Below are 21,691 nucleotides of genomic sequence, written 5' to 3' on the forward strand. Positions count from 1 at the left end.
TTTTTTACATCAACTAACAAAAATATTACATTGGTTTTCCTGATTTAATTAGTAAGGACGTCTTCGAGGGGCGTCGAGTGTTTACACAAGTTGTAGCACTACTATGAATATATGAATGAGGGTTTTGGAGACAGAGTTTCGGTGTCTTATCACAGTACGGGTGCAGTCACTTGATACATTGCAGTTACCTGACTACGCAGAAGGTATAATGCGTCGTGAGATGAAAAGCTCACGTAAGCCGTTCGAGGAGCTCAAGACCGTTAGTGGACACGAGTAAATCACACAGACTATGTATGAACTTAGGAGCAGAACCTAAGTATGCCCCGTTGGTTTGAAGGAACACCTCAAAACTGTACAGCATCGCTCGTCGTAGACATTTTTCTCCGATGCAAGGTGCTGCTTCGTGTCGGATCCGTCACTTTGTACGATTCGCGTCCGAGGCGGACGTCTGTTAAGGAAGTCCTACAGCCCTTTTCCGTCATTCCCTTGTGGCGCTAGCGCCAACGAGCCGACCGGATGCAATATTCTTGCGTACACACTTACCTGTTTGTTATAAAAGATCCATCGATGTGTCTGTGCAGGATGCGTAAACACGTGAGCGCCGTCACAGGTCACTCGTTTATCAGCATCAACATCTCTTCGTGCATTACCAGTTCGTCTATTCGTTACCCGTTCTGGCTACGCTGCCGATCGCCCCCTTCAGCAGCTCAAACTACGCTATGCGATTCACAGAAATTTATCAACAACCCCTTGGCATGGCACTATTAAACATAATTTCTAGTTACCTAGCTGTTAAGATTCCTTTTAGAAATTAGACGTTCTGAATTCGTAGAAGCTTTGATCTCTGCTTGTCGACATTATTATCAGTATCATGATTATCATTTCATCAAGAAGCAACATCGATTCCTGCCGTTCCTCTCTATCTACTGCGACTGCTCCGTAGTTAGCTTTCACCGATGCGGTAACAAACCGTCAGTGATACTCTGGCGTTTTATGATCTGCTGATTTGCTGTTTACCGTATCATCGACCACGTGTAGCCTTGTCATTGTTGAGATTTTAGATAGCCAACCGTATCACAGCATTACAATTAAATTTACTTAATTGTTTTATTAAATACGCGATACAGCGGGTACTGGCTCGATGTACTTTTGGACAATCACTCGATCGTCCAATCAAGGGACGCGAACATGCGCAGCTTTATGAAGAAACAGAAATTGCAAAATACTGATGATAACGATTGACGATGATAGCCCAACCGCCGTTCGTAATGATTAAGGTGACAACAAACTTGTAACTCGTTGTTATTGTTTTTGTTATTGCACTTTATTGTGGAAAAGGTTGCCATTGTGGTCGATTGAGGGTTGGCTGAAAGTACTGAAAATCCTTCAGACATATTTGCGTGATACAAACAATTGATAAGGCTCGACGAGACATAAGAATAGATATCACTTGAGAACTGTTACTCGGGACAAATACTTTTCGTAGATACATGTACATTGTCTCCGGTAGAAGAAATTGTCTATTATAGTGAAAATAGATCAGCTTCGTAGGTCACTGTATGGAATAATACACTGCCAATACGAGTATTATATAAGAAGAAAAAAAAAAAGTTTTCATGGATGTACCTGTAATACCAAGATTGATCTAGCGGTACAATGTTAAGAAAATTTCAGCTGGACGACCCTCAGCGAAACAGGTAACTAACAAGACTTTTAAAGCATTAGTATGAAGATATTTAGCACCCCACACCTGTGACATGTGGAAGAAAAGAGCACCATGTTTGTCAAAATTAGATATTGTTATTATGGAAGAACCATCTCCTGTAGTCGGGCTTACTTTTTGGGAAGAAAACGTCAGTATCAGCCTTGGGCTAGCATTCTTACAGAATATGGATGGACGTCCCGTCAACGACTCTATGACAAAGCATTGTTGGCTAAATACGGCCAGCTGTATTGTGGCTTATTTGACAAGATATTCGTCCTGTGCTGAGTAGAGGAGTGTTGAATACAATGCACAGAGTTCCCGTTCTGATCAAGCATTACCCTGTCAATTTGCTCAAGAAAAGAACAATGTAAGCAAAGCGATCAACGTTGGAGGATACGCGGTTTTTTTTGTGATAAAAATTTAAGGCATACAACGGCCAGTGCTTCGCAATAGCGAAGCCCTGCGATAATAATCTGTCCAGCAGCAATGAAGCCTCAACCGTCACGTCACTTGTTACGCCATCTGTGTGCCTGTCTGACGTATTACGTGCTTGATGACTCAAACGTAGCATTAATTTGTGATATATGTAATCGTATTGTGTTTCACGCATACGATATTCCAATATGATATTTGTAAAAATGCGAATCTGCTATACACGACATGTCGTTCGATGTATTGTTTCAGCCGGTCAGCATGTCAAACCCAACGTTCGTGCCCACGTTTCCGGAAGATGGTGGCGAACAAAAATATAGTTAATTAATCTAGTTTGTAAAAATGGCCAATAGCGACAATGGTCGTCACAAATATTATATTGCCATTATCGCCGTTATGTTCTCCCTTCCATTGGAAGAAGGCCATACAGCGCGTTCGTCTGTGAAATGAACGCGGTCACCTGCCGTTGATCGTCGACGGATCACGGTCTGGATCGAGGCGAACCGATTCCAATGATCGATTACAAGACAGCGTATCAAATGGAGCGGCGGCTATCGAATCTAGGAATAAAGAAACGATAATGGCGAACAATCCAATCTGATCTAAACACACGGATTAATAGTTACCCGACACAAATCGATGCAGACAAATAAATAAAATTACTTTTTCCAGAGAAAACGGAATATCGTACTTGGTGCTGGATGAAAAAGCACATATATGCATCTATATTTGGATGTCTTTCGATTGTCGCTTGTATTTTCGCCTCAGCGGGAATCAGAGTTGTGTGACGCGTCCAGCATGAGTACAACGCTCTGTTCCGATTAATCAATCAGTCGTTAAGAGATCGACAGATCTTGCCCTCCAGATAGAAAAAAGACAACAGATAATCAAGATACGAATTGCTGATGTGGGCAAGTTCGAAAACGAAAAATAGATGTACGCCTTTTGCAGAGGCAAAGGGATGAAAAAGTATTTCTCCTTCTAGAAACCTGGTGGTTCGGAATGCGATCAGACATCCTTGAAACAAACGGTTCACACTGAGCTATTATATCCTCGAGTGGTAAATTCGAACAAAAATGATACTCGAATCAGTAAAGGAAGCCTTACGCGTTAGCTCAGCCATAAACAGCAGGCTGCAACAAACGCGATGAGTGGTACTGCGCTCGCATGCAGTATTCACAGGGACACACATCGGCTACGGGTGCACGAAGAGGATAAGCTGCTACGAAACGATTAGGCCGTTTAGTTGTGTGTAACTGGCTATTGTTCGTTTAATGTTGCAGACAATGGCTCGGAGTACTGCACTATTTAATAAACCTAATGCGATTTTTCACGTTTAGACTTAATTTTCGCTCGAAACCGGATGAACGTTCTGGCCTTACGTGCAAGTATGTCGTACATCAGCTTTTGGCCGCACTCATAAATGCTACAGTGTCCCTATCCCGCAACATAATGTTTTCTGTTTTTGTTGCCTGGACAATATCAACAGGTTAAAGCACAACGATTTTTAAAAAAATGCTTTTGTAAGCAGTGAATGGTAGTAATACCCAATAAAAAGCGTTATATTGTCACGGCGTTTTTGCTGATTTTGTAACTGAATTAGGAAAGAAATTACGTTCTTTTTTTGTGTGATCAGTAGTTATGACATTATATGGTTAACTTACGCGGTTTAACATCGTGTAGCAGCTGTATATCGATCTCATCTGGCTGGCTCAAGGCGGGTTCAGCGTAAAGTAACGCACTACTATTTCAAATACAATAGACGCGAAAATGAAATTAAAGTGAGGAGGTTTTTATGTAGATTCGAACACGCTTACCAACTGCTAAGTTAAATCTTTTATCGAATCGAGAGAAGTTCTGATACGCTACGCTACAAGACAGCAGTATTGCGGTGATCGGGAACCGTTTGGCAAGGATTCGATCATTTAACTGATCCTGCTAATAATTCACTTAAGCGAAAGGCTTCAATGTATAGTTACTATAGTAGTTCTGCTTTAAATTGCACTATTGCTTAATGCAGCGTGTGCTGGATTAGGCCAAGGCCGACGGCCACAACTGGATCACAACTCTTCGATCAACATTTTGTTTAAAACCCTTAGAAAATCTACGACTTGACAAAAGAATAGGAACATTTTTATTCTATTCTAAGTCTATGCCGATGCGTATAGAGATGTGGCCAGGAAAATGCTCTTCCAAAATGGCCAAGCATCCCTCGTCGGGGTTTCTCATACTTGGAGCAAGCGGATAATGTTGGTGACTTCACTGTGATTACTTGTCTTCAACATAAGTTTTATCTGAATGCAGTTAATTGAATGCAAATCATGATTCCTTTGATTTCGGAGAAAAGTTGTCATCTATGGGAACACCCGTCACGCCTGTTGATAAAATTACTAAATAGTAAATTCGAATCGACACAACTTTTCTACGTAATCCGTTTTGCTGCTACCTTCAATGAAAACTTTACTTTAACCTTAAGCGCCAGAGTCAGCAATCCAATCTGCCTAATTATTCTTCTACTGAATGGTAATGGCCAAGATTCAGGAACGCCATCTGGATTTCGTATAGATTTTGGCCAAATCCTTTGGTACCTGAACAAAACTGAGAAGAGTTTCGTAAACCGTCGTTAAGCAATTTTTTTGTGAGGTGCCCTATCTCGTCGTTACCTATGCCACACATGGGATAGGCGCTGGCACACCTGCACCTGACACTCCTGATAACGGCACGATTACGTCATTATTTTACCTCGTTATAGCCATCGTTATTGCGATTACTGATGAATACTAATGACGTGAGTCTGCTGGTCACGAACGGTTTCAGGGTTTAAATCCTCCTTAAAGACGCCGCTAAAGCCGGCTCGTGTTCGAGTGCTGCTCCATTTGCCCGCTAGACGCAGCCACTGCTGGTCGCGGCAGAATTGCATAATAGCAACGCCGCTGCCGCGTAATAGCTTTTGTAGTTATTGGCATACCAAGGCTGGTCTCACTAACAAAACCCATAACAGAAACGACATACAGGGAAAATGGAGAGGCCGTGTCCACTGCGCTACTGACTGCTATATTAGTCGCCAGCAGACGGCTCACACTACCTAACAACTGATCATCTTCGGTTTTCTTAGACGTGCGGGTTCCAACTTGATTTTCTCCCGCTTTTTTTGAGTCTTCGTTGGTTTTTTTAACTTAGAATCGGCACTTCTTGGATGATGTGTTTCGTCCACGACAACTGACAATGTTCGCCGTCAGCTTGCCGCTTCACTCTGAAAAAGCTTCCGAAAATTGTAAGTAAACATTCTCAGACTACCCGATCAGCGATTCCGTCGGTTTGTCTGTGAGACTGATATAAACAGGACAACCGGTGCCTTTATAAGCAAAGTAATATTAGGCCACAGCTTTGAGTTACGTCGAGGCGGGCGACTGAATAAATGTAGGATTATCGTTTGAAATTCAATGTGAGGGCTACTATGTTGATGTTGCAATTCAGTCTCGTTACTGGTCGAATTGGGACGACCTGTGATGGCAACAAGGCTCATCCCTATCTATAATATATTTAAGCTGGCCCTGGAAAGCTCAAAACAATGTTTTTTCTAGCTGTTTACCAAGCTAAACGTCAAATTCAGATAGATAAACAAAAGGTATCGATTCCGAGCACAAAGAGACACTTATCTGAACTGAAATAACGCTGAAAGTTTTTGTTTGTATTTCATTTTGTTGGTTCTAGTTAGCGTACATTCCCTGACAGGAAATCAACTCGTACTTCCACGGGATTGCATCTGTTAAGATATGCCGTATTTTATTACGGTTGAGTTCTCTACATCTGAAAAATTGCGTCTTGGTTTGCTACAGTCGTACCTTCGATAGAGCCATACAAAAACGCTTGTGCCTATCTGTCCAAAAGATATGTAGGACAAAAAAGGAGGACATTCACTATTCAAAATGCAAACTTCACACAATCAATTTATAGCTGCACAATATCTCCCTTTTCTTCGTCTGCATGCCATATCTTGGCATACGCCGCTGCTTTTTTTGCACTGCACATCACCCAATCATCACGAAGCGATTGTCATTATTTCCGGCTGTTCCTTCCGTTGCGGCGTTCTTTGTTGATCGAGCTTAAAATGCACCCACACACAATATGTGTATGTATATAAACAAACATGTGTATATGAGAGCGGCTTCATGTAGAAGGTCGCTTTGCCATTGGACTCTGCATGGACTCAGTCCAGGCAACTACAACAGGTAAATTTTATTTCGTTTGAGCATTGATGTTTTTAGTCGTTTATTCCTACAGAGAGTAAGGAATCATCCATCATTTATCTCTACAGCAGATGCACGCCTCCGCTGCTGCTCTTGTTGCTATGGTTATTTCTGCGGTGGTCATCGTCGTTTCGTTTAATGATACGTTGTTCGCATTATTTTAGCTTGGGGCCAACAAAGTAGCGGGGAAACTCTCGGCTGGCTATTTATCTGTACGGGTCTAATCCGACGATGGACAGTCGCCGTAGCGACCGCCATCATAGCCATCACCATCATGATCTTTGTCATCGACGCGATCATGAAGTCAGCTCGTCTTTCCTCCATTCTCGTCTCTACTCACAACACGGGTCCTACTACTATCACTGCTGCAGAGACTACTACGAGCGTTTACGTGCTCCCCATAAGCGAGTTTATCATCGCGATTCATTGCTGATTATGTACGTCAGTGTCCGTTTTCTGTCGTCACCGCTATGGCAGACCAGTGAAAGCCATTCTGCAGAAACTTGCGCGAGGTCTACACGCGAGCGTGAACTCACTGTTGCTTCTGTCGCTGCTATTATGCAGTTGGACCATAGCAGCCGCTGTATTCGAACGTCAGAGTCTGCTGTCGGCGGGCGAATACGTCATAGTCGGTCGCAAGTAACTCCGGTGCCCCAGCCAAGTGAGTGGCCCGCAGTGACCAGTTTCGGCGACGCGGCCAGCGATAGGAACGGGGCCGCTCACCGAAGAGTTACTAAGGACCGTTTTTTTTTTGACTAATATCGATGCTGCTGCTATAAATAACGTGGAGTTGTCTTTATTGTTTCTGCTTATTTTTTTTTTGTTATTGCTAGTTTCTTGTTTGTTTGGTGTTGATCGTTGCGGTTCAATTCTCCGTCTTTGTCTCGATCGTATGGAAAATGGCCAGGAACAGCAAACGCAGCAGAAGCCATAATCGTCCATCTTTAACAATTGCTTTCATAGCGTTATACGACTTCAGCGTATTAACCGGTGTAACTGGACATAGTAAAACGTTCGGGACGATTGACAACTGGTGCTGTCTGATACCGTCTGCATCAGACGTCCGTCTTCTGTAGTCTATGGACGCTTTGTACGGCGTACATTCTGATGTGTTTGTTACACATAGCTCAGGAATATAACGTCTGTTCGAATGAAGACACAACATCTGCGAACACCGACTAGTCAGATAGAAAATTCGCGCATGTGCATAAGTATAATGGCGTAAACGAGAACTGACGATAGCTACGGGGAGTGCGCAAGTCGCTAGTAATCAGGTCAACATTATAAATTTATCTTACTGGACGCAACTTCTACACGTGGCATACCTTTGAGAAGTTTAAAACTGAAGCCGCTCCATCGAGTTACATAGACGTCTAACTGTCCTGTAACTGAGCTGTATGGGAAGGTGCCTACACTCATTGGCGGACAAAAAAATTGTGAAAAGAAAGTCGGGTGGGACACGATATGGCGATATTTCTTCATTAAAAAATGAGTCTTTACACAGCATCGAAAATTCTTGGTAGCAGAAACATCTTAATAATCTATATTTTTCTTCTTTTTCGCTTGCAAACTCACAACATCAGGCTTCTGGCCTATTTTTTTTTTTTGTTTCGTGCCCATCTATTATTATTATTAGAATTTCCTGACAATCAAATATCCAGACTGCGAATGATGAAGATTATATCAGTTTCAGCATGCAACTACTGTCATTAGTATTATCGCCAATAATCTCCGTTCCTGGTTCTCCCCTTTTTTCTAGTCCTACATAGACATATACACATGTACAAAAATAACGCGGGTTTGTTTTATTAATAAATATACAGATACACACGCACACACACAAAGAAAGGGGCACGGCTGATAATTCGTTGTGTTAGCAGTAGCTGCTGTAGTGCAACATGTATCTGTATGGGCGAAGAGGCAGAATTATACGAAAGTGGACTATCTGTGATAGTGGGTTAGAGTCGTAGCTTGGTTTCCCCCGGTGCCCCGGTACCCCGGTAATGACAGTATAGGGAAACGTACAACGGCAAAAGCCTCATACGGTCCTGGTATTTCTCCGCTATTCACTTCGTTGATCGAGTGCAATCACCAACCATAGACATACATGCTGTCTCAAGCCAGGACTGTCCTAAGGAAGAAATATCACTGTGGATTTTCCTACTCCTTTTTTGTCGGCACACGATCACCGTGTATAAATCAGGTTAGATGTACACAATGAATATATTGTATATGTATGTACATGATAATAGCCAAGACTCGGCTCACGGTACCGATGCGCCTATCATAAAGATGTAATGAAATAATGAAACAGGACTCGCGTGCGCCAGGCGAGAGTAACGGTGCCCATCACAATAACGGCAGCGTGTTTGTGATATGTTGTTGCTCTATTGCTAAAAAAAAAAGGACAAGTTGGCCTAAAGGCGAACCTGTTCGAAGGGGTTGCTTCACAAAAAGGAGGCGGTTCTTCAACAGATACAGCATATAGCGAGAATAACACCGGACACGAATACTTCGCAATATGCAATCAATGATTACACCGTCTATCGCATTCCGGTAATACTTAGAGCTGTATCTATAATATAGGCCGTATACGCTACTGCCGCCCATCTTGAAAAACATTGCATATCAACCCACAAGCTCATGACGGTACTAACTAGAAGTGAGCGCCAAATTGTTGTGGCGGGCATATATAGATGCGTGGAACAGAAAAGGTCCAAGCAATCAAATAGACGCATTGGATGGTAAAGAAGAGCGTACATTAAGCCATCCAGTTAAAAGGATATCTTAGCGGCTTTCGAGACGAACAGCATTGGAATGGTGGACAAGGCAAATACCAGAGAGTGTCAGCGGTGCTCTTTCATATACAGATATATCGGTCTATGAACGTACACACTGAGCGACAAACATCAACGTAAAAGAAGCGCACAAACAATGATCGCCGGTTATAGCTTGTTCGGGTCGAATATCAAAGGTCTCGAACCTTTTGGACCCAGCGGACCAAAAAAATGAATGACGAAGCCATCAATGATGATTTCGCTCATACTTCTCTCTCGCTTTGTCCTGCTTCGTTCCTTTGCCATCTTCGTGCTTTGTTCGAACAACGCGTGACATAGTCGCAAACAAAATAGCGGCACGCAAATCGTTGTATCGAGGAACGCAATGGGATTGGGCGAACAAGCACAAAATTGACGTCGATCACCGGGACGCCCACACTATACATGGTAAAGTACGACCTTACACGACAGTTGTGGTTAGGAACATCAACAACAACAACAGCCGCGACTTCCTCAACACACTTCAATGCTTGGCGTTACGCGCGAATTGACATACAACAATAAAACTGGCTAGTGAAATACGTAGAGGCGAAGCGTTGTTTTTTCCGCGAAATGATGAGTACGGCTGAGCACGACATGGCCCATATTACCCCGCTTGCTTTGCCATTGAAACGTCGTGTCATTAGGGTCGACACCCCCACTTCGTTGCGTCTGCGGGGATAGTGTATATCGCACGATATCTACAAACGCGTCGACGATGGAGGAAGGGAATAGTGATGATTGAAGGAAAAAAATTAGCTAAATAGGGAATAATCCAATACGACTGATGAGTACAACATTTACGAGACTGTCATCGATAAATGGCTGCGAAGCGTCGATGGACAACAGGGGCATCAAAAGCAAAATACCGTACCGGAACGGTCGATTCCAGGGAATAGGAGGGTTGGTAGTGATACTGTACATACACAGAGTGCATTGGCCGCGGACGTTTTTGCTCTGCTGCTAACCGGTAACAGGGGCAACGCCTTGCTGGCAACTTTTTGCCGCGGGCATTCGTTTCTACTGCTGCCAGTTCTCGGAGTATCCCCTCGCTTTACGCACAACAAAAATCCCGTGCGCACAAAAAATATAACGATGAATCTCACGACGTATTTACTGGTTGATAGGCTTGCTATTATGTTGTCGGTCTGGCTGGTCGAGTAGTTGTGAGGGGACCGCTGCTAGCAGATTGTCACGCTTCCGGGCTGGCGTGGTTGTAGCCAAAGTAGGCGGTGATGCGTTGTATAACAAACAAAATTGTCAGACTCTTTGGCGCACCGTTGTTGGTGGGCTGGTGTAACGTGCGGTAAACGTGTACGTTCAGGTTATGTGTGACGTTCAGGTCACCGTGGTTTAGCTCGGCTGCATTGGAGAATCACAGTAGGTAGACGCCTGCCGGCAGCGCCGCCGCGTTGATAGGAGTGGCCACCATCTCATGGCATCAGTGCAGTAATGACCGTTGAAGCGCTCGAGGGTCTTCAAGATATTAGCAGGAAACAGGATGGCAGGATATGGCTATTATCGTTGAATGGATGGCTATGTAGACCTCATGGGGAATCGCACCTAAATTTTGTACGTAATCATCTGATTGAGTGACCCACTCGGTGACATCGCACATTGGCAAAACGTGACAGGATGTAAATATATTGATGTGAAGAGTCAATCTATGTAAACACGTGATTATAGAATATTTAGCGGCGTCGGAAGAATCGTCGGCAACATAGACCACAATAATAATAGCAGCGGCGACAAAAAAATGACTAACAGTTTGTCACACGATGCGATTTTTTCTTCATAAAATAGAACGTCTTACTGTGTGTTCCAAAAATCTTCTTTCCCACTAACGTGTACCTGTCTATCTGGCAACAACGGTGACACGAAACGATCTTTCCATGCCAGTATTTCTACGAATGACATTAAACACGAAGGGAAATCCACCAGAACACGTCGCGTCCTGTCGTCTAGGAAAGTAGGACATGATGACCGCGTTCGTGCGCCTATTGCTCACCGACACGGGTTCAGGATTCTCGCATCTCTTCACACTATTAACATCACACCAAGCTTAACATACGAATAGCAAAATTGACAGAAATGTATACGACACATGCATCGACGGACAAATATCGCGTATCGTCACATAGTGCACTAATCCATGAGAACAATGCTGGACGGGCAAGAATCCTCACCGGTTATATAGTTTCATGCCATATCCCGTACATACAATGTAATAATAACTATGTAGTTCACAGGTAGGCTGTAGGTGGAGGTATTGATATATAGTTAGGAGAAGATATTTATGTAGTTCAGCGTCGGCGCGACGCTTGTGCGTTGTATCTAGAAGTCATAAGCGATAAAGGTCATAGGTACGATAACGGTGGAGTGGCTTTGTAAGAAGCATGACTAGCGTTGAGAGGACTAGCAATGCGTTTCCTCAAAAATGGTGCTAATATTTCAATGTATGAGGTAGAACGCCCTCATTAGGTCATAGAAACAGCTCTACAGTCCCGTTGGTGTTGTCCTGCAACGACGGGATGCAAACAGAGTTCCTATAACGTAGCCTAGGAGCAGTCTGGTTGAGCGTAACTGACAGCGATGCGGCAGCTGTTGGTTCTATGGAGCTGCCGTATTTCTTGTTACCGTGGCTTTCACGCATTACCTGCCAAACGGAAACGATTACGTAAACAAAAACACTTGAAGCACATTGGATGTATTAGGTTGTGTTCGAGCATATACACTCGGTTTGTCTATCCTTCACCCGTTTGCCATCCGACGCACTCGAAACGCATACTTATCGATCGATAGTTCCTGGACATATGTATCGCTTGGCTGAAGTTCCCTTTTCGCCACTCCCCGAAACATATTGCTCTCATCAACTCATTCTCCATGCAAACATGATCAGAAAGCATATGATGCTACAGCTTTCAAATATGTTTGTATCCTTGTAACCAGATTCAGCATTCAATTGAGGTAGCCGTAGCAGTTTGGCTAGTGATAGAAGTATCGTTTTTGTTATCATTTCAGTAACACGGTGGCGCCGTTTTTACAGCGGTACGCCTGTGGTACTTCTCAATACCATTTGATATTACTGTGTCGGATATTGCTGCTATCGATGCTGACCAGAATTAGATGATGACGAAGCAGCCGTCATCACTGTTTGGCCGAACTGTCGATGCGTTCATATTCGGCTTTGTCCAGGCCGACGAATAGACGAAGGCGGCAGGTGGCGCTAGCGGCGGCGGAACCCCAACGGAACCCCATCAAACAAAAACTGCCGTAATGATTATTCGCACATCAAAGGTATTATTTTTGGTTAGTAACAGATGTCCAACGCATGTGTAACGCTCAGCGGTTCGCTATTGGCATTCAGGAGTTCCCCTGGCTCCTATATAGACGACTAAAGATTGTGTTTTGACGACAAGAAACACGGGACGTTTTTTCAGAAAGCAAGAAAAAGAAAGCGACGTTTTTTTCTGTTGCTTTCAACCTGCTACTTTGTTATGTCCTATTTCGCACCGCTACTACAACTACCACGACTTTTGTAAATAATTCTTTGTCTGCTTCTGTTTACTTCGTATCAAGATCATGTTTAATATCATGGATAGTGTTTACGTGCGTCGGTGCATCGTGTCGCGATTGAATTAGTCACTCGCTGGTTCCGCAAATCAGAACAGAGGTAAGTCTCGAATGGTAGTGGAGATATGCCACAGAACTAACGGATTTTTCATGACAAAAATTATATGTGCAAAGCTTTAGAACATGAATGTAACAATTAAAAATCAGATATGGCGCTTCTCCATCGGGTGAAAATGTCGGTTTGTTTTGTTACACAGTTGTCACTGGCGATAAAACACCAGTAAAGAGATAATGATGATGATAAAAGCTGTCATTGACGAACGAACTGCTCTGAGCTACGACAACAAACGCTTGAGTAGTGGCGATAGCGACCAAATCGATATCGAGCATGGATGGATGGATGGATCCGAGGATTGTTAGATAAAAATTTTCGCAGTGACTATACACACCAATGTTATGAAGCACGATGTAACCGTTAGTCGAACTCTAAGTTTATTCAGTAGGTGCCGTCAACTTTATTTATGTGAATTTGGTATTCGTTTCATTTGATTGATTCTGTCCATATTGGCCTTGCTAGTTTCGTTTAATGGAAGGCACGCCATGTACTTGTACTGTGGAACACTGTGAAATGGTTCTAAAATAGGCTTAATACAAAGCTGTTTCTATCTGAGCCCTACAACGATGCGCGTGCGTATTCGCAACGTTTAAACCCTTGATATCTATCCGTTTCTGTAAAAGAATAAGCGGAACGTATGTATGTGAACAGGCCTATGTTGTTATTATTAATATTACAGACACATTATTATTATTACTACCATATTAAGCGGTTGAAAAAACGTTAGGCGGCGCGACAACAAGTAATTTTTTATGTGTGTGTGTAGAGCGCAATATAAACAGGAACGAACGTTTTTGACAAAGCTAGCAACGTTTTACTGCAACTGAGATGTTGTTGTCTTTGGCATTGTTGCTGTTGTTGTTGTTGCTATAGTTGTTAAAGGCTGTCGAAAGCTATCGAGAAGGTTGCCGCCCATGTAACTGTGCCACTAGATCAATTCTGTCTTTGAACTCGACGCAAGTATCCTTGTTTATATTAATCATTGTCAGTAAATGTAGCTGGATGCCACTGTCGTTCTGTTAAACATGAAACAAAAGCGGAATATCCTAAATTGGGGTCTCATATCTTATTCAGTGTTTTCGTCTCGGTTACAGGTACCGGCCTCATGATGGGTCTGACTTACATTGGGACGGTAAGTAAGGACCATTTTTGAACTTGCTCATTTTAGGCAATACAAGAAAAATACTGTTAAGTATGCGCCGAGCCACAATTGAACTACTTCGATAAGAACAATTTTACTTTACAAAAATGTTGGGAAAACGTGGGTGCAAACACCCCTCCATAAATTAAGCTAGTAACTAGGCACGTTATACACAAACATGCCCAAAAAATTGTAATTCAATTTTTTTCTATCGGGCTACTTCTTTCGTTGAGCGATAGAAGCCTTTCGTAGCCTTACATCATGGAAAAATGAAAAAGGTCTATGGTAAAGGTGTCTACCATCAGGAACCACATCTTTCTTTAGTCGCTACCGAGCTTTTGTTACTTAACTCCAAAATAGCACCGGTGACTGCTGACTGAGGACCATTTGGCCTTATGTGACAAACCAAAGCACAAGCCACTACAAAACGACGTTTCGGCTGGCTGCTTGGTCCTGCCCTTAATGGGCAAATCGCCGAAAGATGACGTAAAGTTTCTCTTTGTAGCTGTGTTAAACTACGCATAGATGGCGCTGAGTCGCTCAAATCGTCATGTTGTAACCAGGTGCATGGTACGTCGCATCCAGGATCAAGCTTCTTATGCATGACTCACTCATGATGATTTTATTCCCCATTAAAGTGCCTTTATTAAATCACCGATTACTATGTTATTATGAAATTGCAGATGAGGAGTCGTTGTCGATAGTCTACATAGAACAAGCCAGTGCTGTGACAGGTGCTACGTGAAGCGCAACTAAGAAAAACCGACATATCCCGACGCAATCACCGCGATTAAATATATAGACAATTTTTCGGCATTAGAAGAAGTCAATATCAAGGAGTTTTTTTTCCACTAGTTCATAAACTCGAACGATATTTCCTATAAATAGAGATTCTGTACGATTTTGAAGACAGCAGCTGAAGTTTTTATAACCACCAATGGGTATTGAATAACTTGCGCTTTGAAATATCTTCAAAAGTATAGAACAGAGGAAGAAGTTGCCTTTTCCAGAAATCTGCGGAATCTAAGGACATCAAAGGAAGGTATACAATAACATACGGCGATTGTGAGAATAAATTTTATAAGTATCGGTAATGCTGTCGCCGGGCGATGGCCGGGCATTAGCATGCCGACCAATGGCTGTACTCATTATGAAAATGTTAAGTACAAAAACCGTGTCGTATATTGCAATATATATACTTTTTTTTTTACATACTCAAGCCAATATTTATAGCTTTAGAACACTTGGATCGGCTGTAGGTACATACAGGCGTGCCTGCTAATCTTAGGGACACGTTGTGGTCTAGGTTCGAAACCGGGTATAGACACACAGAGTTCGTGCCGTGCTGGGAGTCAGCGTCTGTCTTATGGAACGTTTAACGGTGATACCGGACGTAAAACTCGAAACATTGAGGTACATACAGACGCACAGGGTGATTATACTAAAGAATAGGCTTTTTGAATTTATGTCGAGAACAATAAAAAGATAATTGAAGAACGTAAAATGCAGAATTCCTAACTTGAAGCCGAAAACTGTTTGTACATTTATTTTTCTTAAACATATATTTTTGAAGATTTTGGCATTTTTAATCTATGCATGACAAAAGCGATTTCGAAATGGATTCATCACAGAGCTTTCATCTTCATCGTATTTGATAGCGCGGCCCACATCCAACCAAAGACTGACAGCGGTACAAACCGGCCAATCGTATCTGCTTCAAACCATTCTTAGTATGTCTTTCTCATTTGACCGTTTGCCCATCTTTTATGTGCCAGGCAATCAGGCCATGTATATTTGTACCCATTAAATTTGGGAATGTTCGAAATACAAGTAGAAAAAAATTTATAAAAAATATCATGTTTTTCTTATAAATACTTGACAGATTTTACTCAAATTGTTATATCATCATTCTTTGCAATGTGAATAGCCGTAAAAAGGGTAACACCATGAATGATTTTTTTTTACTATACGGGGACTCCAAATATATAAAAGAGGCAAACTGTTTGGTTCGTAGGGCTGTCTGGTTAAGGATCTATGCTGCTAGGTGCTATTGCTACAGCACATACTTCGAAGTGACCTAAACAAAACTAAGCTAAACGTGTCGAAAATTGTGAACTACCCAAAAAAAATTAATATTGAAAGAAAAAAGTAGTAGTCCATTTTCGGTATAAAGTTGGAGGCGTTACTCTGTGGGTCCGACCTGGGTCTTGGATTGTTGTTCCCTTAAGAAAGAAATCGCATTCATCGCTATGCTTCGAAAATGATTACAGCTAGAAAAAACATTGTTCAATCTTGCTAGCATGAGTGGCTTTTACATTTTTGGTATCTTCACTTCAACATCTGATGAGAAATAATCGCATAACTGCAATCAACAAGTGGGGTAATCACGTATGCCTGTACGAGATTGCCCGCAGTCGACAGCAGTGCGGCTGTAAAGCACGCATGTCTCATCCTCTCTATATATCTTCGCCGTCACGAAGAAGAGGTACCACAACTGAGGCCTATTCGGTTGCTCTACTGATGTATCACGATTCCAGGACGTCGTAACGGCTAAGCCAAACAGCAGCGAGCGAGTATTGATTTGCCTACACTCGATTCCGAAGGTGGCAGAGGAATGGAAAAAATGAGCACAGCCAGCTGGTCAAATGGCAAATTTTTTATGTACATCAATATAAACAGCGCCGTGACTATCAGTGCACTAGGACCAGCATTTGGACAAGCGAGCTTTTGCAGTGGCTTATAATGCTCACAGTATTGATTACGCGAGTCGATGTCTGGCCGAATGCAGGATTTCAGAGTCAATGCAGTAGCTGTAGCGTAATGTGTTACGCAAAATTAGACACTTTATAGCTTTGTCATATCGTATCAGGCGATTCCTGCGACTACGTAGCCTACCTAGGTTATGAAAACGGTCAAATGAAGAGCAGTTCCTGGTGCAACTGATCGACCGCGAGCATTTTTAGCAAGAAAAAAACTGGTTTGATAGAGATTGTCTCGTCGAAAAGTTGCAGACGATATTCAGTTAAGTTGACGCGTCACCCCAAAAGACTTAATAACATTGCAGCCAGCCGCTGAGGCAATACGTACAAAAAAAACAACATGGTTACAATATATTCGATCGTAGCAAACAGCTATTATCTTCCTACTTACATTAGAAATGAACATTTCGCTATAACATATTCACTGTTTTATGACCACTAAGTGTATTTAAAATTTTCAATAAAAATGTAGGTTAAAAATCAAATCCAGCTCACCCGTTTTGCTTCTCTGTGTCTCGTTTACTAAACAGCACATGACCGACTCATACGACTGTCGTTATGAAACAAGCTTTTTGTTCTCGCCGTCCAGGATTCCGCTGCTCTTCTTTCTTCATTCGTCATGCAAGGCACATTTGTAGAGTCACAATAGTGGTTGACAGCCAACAATACAAGGTAATTTACAAAATGAATATCACCGTCATAAAAATACCGCCTGCTGATTCCCTACCGTTGAGCGACGATTAGGTCCGACCAATTGTCTATACTGGTTGGCCTTTGAAGGTGCGGAAATTAGTAGATATTCGAAGTACCGTCCATCAACACGGTACTCTAGTGCCGATGTATTCTAATGGGCGATGAATAAGGCACACCGCCTTCGCGCTGGGCAATGCCACGTTACCCACGGCAACATCGGTAACACCGCTCGGTTGGCAGACTGACTGGCGCTCATTGTGTTAGGAAGGTTCACTGCCAGGATGGCTTTTCAGTTGTCTACTCGGTTACGTTTACCTGATGGGATTGGCTTTGAAGTCTATCAGAAGTCCTCCATTTTTATTCGGGATATAAATTGTAGATGTTTTATAGTGGCCATTATAATCAGCAGCAAACTTCACAATCGATCAGATATCTGCCAGTTTAGTTGCTAATTTTAATACCGAGTATTTTTTTCTTTCAAAATACGAATGTAACACACATTAAAAAGTAAAACTATTTTATAAATAAATCTACAATTTATTACATTTGTTTGTTACTGTGTTCAGATAGAATGTTTGATTTTTTTAATTTGAAAGAGCTATCTTATTAATATATATATTAATAAGTATAAATTATTTTTACTAATCAACCTGACTTGCATCAGTGCTTTAGTTTTTTAGAAGCTTCATCAATAAAACTGATCATTAATTAAATTAGGAAAAAATCTTCTCATATTGTAAATATATTAGAATTTTGATTTACTTTTATAATAAGGTATATAATAATAATAATTGTGCTAGCAAAAACGTTTAGCTAAAAACTTGTCGAATCTAAATCGAAAAACTTAATCAACCATTGTGTCATGACAGAAATATATAATTTATATCAATTTTAAGTGCTTTCCCAAAAAAGCTAATTATTTCACACTAAAATATTTGTAAAGAAAACAGTATTGTTAAAAATAGTACATATATCTACAATATATATATACATAAGTAAAACATCGGCGAAAAACTCTCATCTGGATCTTAATACTAATGCTGTTCTTAACAGTTACGGTAAATGTCAACGAATAATTTATGCTATATATTGAAAATGTACAAAACTTTATCAATTCATATTTCTTCAGTCCAAGTTAACTAAGTTCGAAGAAAGGTAACGATCGTTCCAGCCAATACCATTAACCATTTGGCCTAGTGGCACTTTCGGGTATAAAGTCCAAGGCCATTAGTAAATCCAACTAAAACTATGGCCAAAGTATGCAGAACAATGTCGTCATGCAAACATCTAATTGGGCCGTTTGGTTCGTCCAGCTGTTGACCTAAAAGCTCCTATCAAATTTTCGACCTTGTCATTACCTAGAATTAACTAGCTATTGGAAGTGTTATAAATTTGGTAATCGTTAGCGCCACGCAAACCGAACCGTACGTCGTAAACATTTTTATTTATACCTCTTGGCCTTCCCTTCTTTTATGTCGATAGTTGAAATATGTAAGCGGTGCGATTGGGCCTTTGCAAGCAGTATTCGCATCATTCTGATCGTTAGAGGCAAGCCGTGTAGTCCAGCTAACAGAAACAGCTTGTAGCGGCAGTTATCTATTGACGGGGGCTAAGCAAAAAGGAGTGTCCTAGTAGCAATTGTGGAAATCGCGCAAGTGCATGAAATAGAGGAAACAGATGAGTGCTGTTATCGATAATGAGTTGATAGTGCTTAAACAAAAGGTACTGTTTAAACCCTCGGTGGGCCTTGACCTGTGGTCCCTACGCTAGGCACTGGACGGCATCTCACAAATATGCTATTATCACGATAGGTTATAGGGACAACAAGAGTATCGTTGATATTATTGGCAACAACGTCCTTTTGTGCAGCCCTAAAGAACCGCAAAAACTTCTTCACTAACAAGCAACACAAACGACAACAAAAACAAACGTAATTGTATCAAACAACAGCAGCGACAAAAGATCCTAGCAGCAGCAGTAGCAGCAGCAGCAATAAAAATCGTATCAGAACATAGTGCAATAATCAACAGCTGCAGCTATCTCCTGTGGAGGCAATGAATGGGGATTTAGAGGTTGAATTACTGCTTAAGGTAAAGACAATTTAATTTCATGATTACGATGAACATCGCCCGTAGAGCTGCTACTAAGACGATAACAAGGACACATGGTTACAGTGAGGAGCCGCCATAGGTACTCCGATTTTGTATGCACTAGTGTGATAAGGTCGATGAGAACCATTAATGAGAGTTTACTTGACTGGACTACGGACCGTAAATAAATCTAGATACGATTGTATACGCAAATAGGAACGAGGATGCCCATCGTTGTTTAGGAAGGAATTGATCCGCCTAACCGGCAGGACCCGTGCTCCTAGAAACAGTAGATTAGCCAACGGCGCAGAAATAGGACGGGCCGTTTACGAGTGGAGTAATACGGCTGTGAATGAAAATGTCGAACAGCAGCCCCAGCGGCTGTACGCCGCGTACACTGACCTCCATTGTCATAATTAATATGAAAATAATCATTTGCCGGCATCATTATCGTGAGCGTAATCTTAGCAATCATTGTTGTTCTGTTTCATTTTCACGATCATGGTCTTTATCTGACTAGATAGAACCGGTAAGTTGACTTTCGTCTTTACCCGTTAGCGGGGTGACGGCAGCCGGCTTCGGCGCTCGGTCCCTTGCTACGAGTGCCCCCCGCCAACAAGAGCCGGAATCTGTAGCGGTTCCACTTTCAGAAAAGGCAATAGATTGTCATAACGGTCATCGTCAGCACCAACAAAAGCGTAATAACAATAAGCATGATGACATAAATAGGAAATTTATGTTCCTACCGCTGCTCCGATTTCATAGCTGTTTTAATAAGGTTTTTTATTTCCGAGGATGAGATCCCTCTATCAAGAAAAAAATTGAGATCGCCGGACGCTTGAAAGAGAGCGTTGTTTCAGCAGCTACCAGTATATCCTTCCTCTCGTCCATCGACTCCTTGATCGTTTGCGCTGTCCCTCATCATTGCTATTGCATTACCATTAGTAGCCAGTAGCAAAACGTGGTACCACTAAAGTCGTACGTGCCATACTAGCTTGTTATTTTAAACTCGGAAGATTTATTTTTTTATAGGATGGCCAGAAATGAAACTAGCAAAAGGTAGCAATGACTTAAGCAGCTAGAGTCCGTATAAGTAACTTTGCTACACAAGTCCAAGAACAAAGTTCGTAGGATTGATAAAGACGGACGACAACGATTGTATGCGCTGGTTGGGCTCCTTGAGCTGAGAACAAAAGGCTCTATTTGAGGACCATTTTGCAAGCCGCGCAACGTCGATCACTAGACCGATTCCGAAATTTTGCATAAATTGAATGAAAAAATATATCATTGACAACAAAACGCAGACGCTAACATATGCAATGGTTGTAGTGCCTTGGTCATGACAACGATGACTAATAAGCAAGTTCAATCAGTGAAGTGGCTTGCACTCCTCGTTGTCACTGCAGCCGCCTGAAAACGGCTAAATGTAATAGGTTTTTATGTTAGACAACGAAAATTAGCCGAAAATTTATTTTGACGTATGCTTGTTTGACGTGCAGAACGCATCAAATGCCAATGGGAAATAGCAAAAGCTGGCCCTCGACAATGTACTACACGCATTGTAGCCCCTCCGCATGACGGATGACATTTATGACCAACGAATACATGTACATGTATGCGATGGTGGTTGGCGTATGAGCTGACGCGTAAGCAAGTCTTTATCTTTATACAAAAACGTATATGAGTAAAACATCAACAACGACGCAATAATGTTACGCTAACCTAAACTTTCAATGCAAGATCGATATTGTTTAACACTCGATGCACATATTCTTGATTTTTATTTACATATGTTACAGGTACGCATGTAAGACTGTGTGGCTGCTCAGGCAAGACAGGCCTCCCGAAAGAAGAAACGAGCTTTTCGACGGAAGAGGCCAAAAAAAAAGGCAGCACTACTCAATCCAACATGGAGTCACTGAAAAAATTTTTTGCTAAACTACGGAACACGGTAAGTAAGTTTCACTGTTGTGAAATCCATTGTTTTGCCCAAGGTGGCCACCGTAAACGTTCAGTAGTTGCTAAAGGTTTTTCAAGAGTGTTTATTCGTACTCTTTTAAACCCTTAGGACGACACAATGTACATCTCTGTGGGTTAATTATGGGTAAAGCATTTTC

The 21,691-nt window shown here is 41.9% G+C and overlaps 1 protein-coding gene across 16 annotated transcripts in view; it reads left to right on the forward strand.

The window, feature by feature from the left end:
* The window catches only part of LOC111250950 (uncharacterized), an 84,280-nt gene that overhangs the window by 49,641 nt on the left and 12,948 nt on the right, over positions 1-21,691 (forward strand). For 3 of the 16 annotated variants that reach the window (XM_086989261.1, XM_086989262.1, XM_086989266.1), the window contains exons 2-6: positions 13,986-14,023; positions 14,716-15,445; positions 17,322-17,463; positions 21,074-21,220; positions 21,374-21,525. In XM_086989261.1, the coding sequence (XP_086845387.1) occupies positions 21,190-21,220; positions 21,374-21,525 (183 nt within the window). In that variant the 5' untranslated portion in view covers positions 13,986-14,023; positions 14,716-15,445; positions 17,322-17,463; positions 21,074-21,189. Of the gene's footprint in view, positions 1-12,199; positions 12,501-12,782; positions 12,877-13,012; positions 13,276-13,985; positions 14,024-14,715; positions 15,446-17,321; positions 17,464-21,073; positions 21,221-21,373; positions 21,526-21,691 lie in introns of those variants that run through there. The other 13 variants (XM_086989270.1, XM_086989272.1, XM_086989277.1 and 10 more) reach the window with 11 other exon arrangements.

Source organism: Varroa destructor, unplaced genomic scaffold, assembly GCF_002443255.2.
Source record: "Varroa destructor unplaced genomic scaffold, Vdes_3.0 BEIS01000005.1, whole genome shotgun sequence".
Taxonomy (NCBI): Eukaryota; Metazoa; Arthropoda; class Arachnida; order Mesostigmata; family Varroidae; genus Varroa; species Varroa destructor.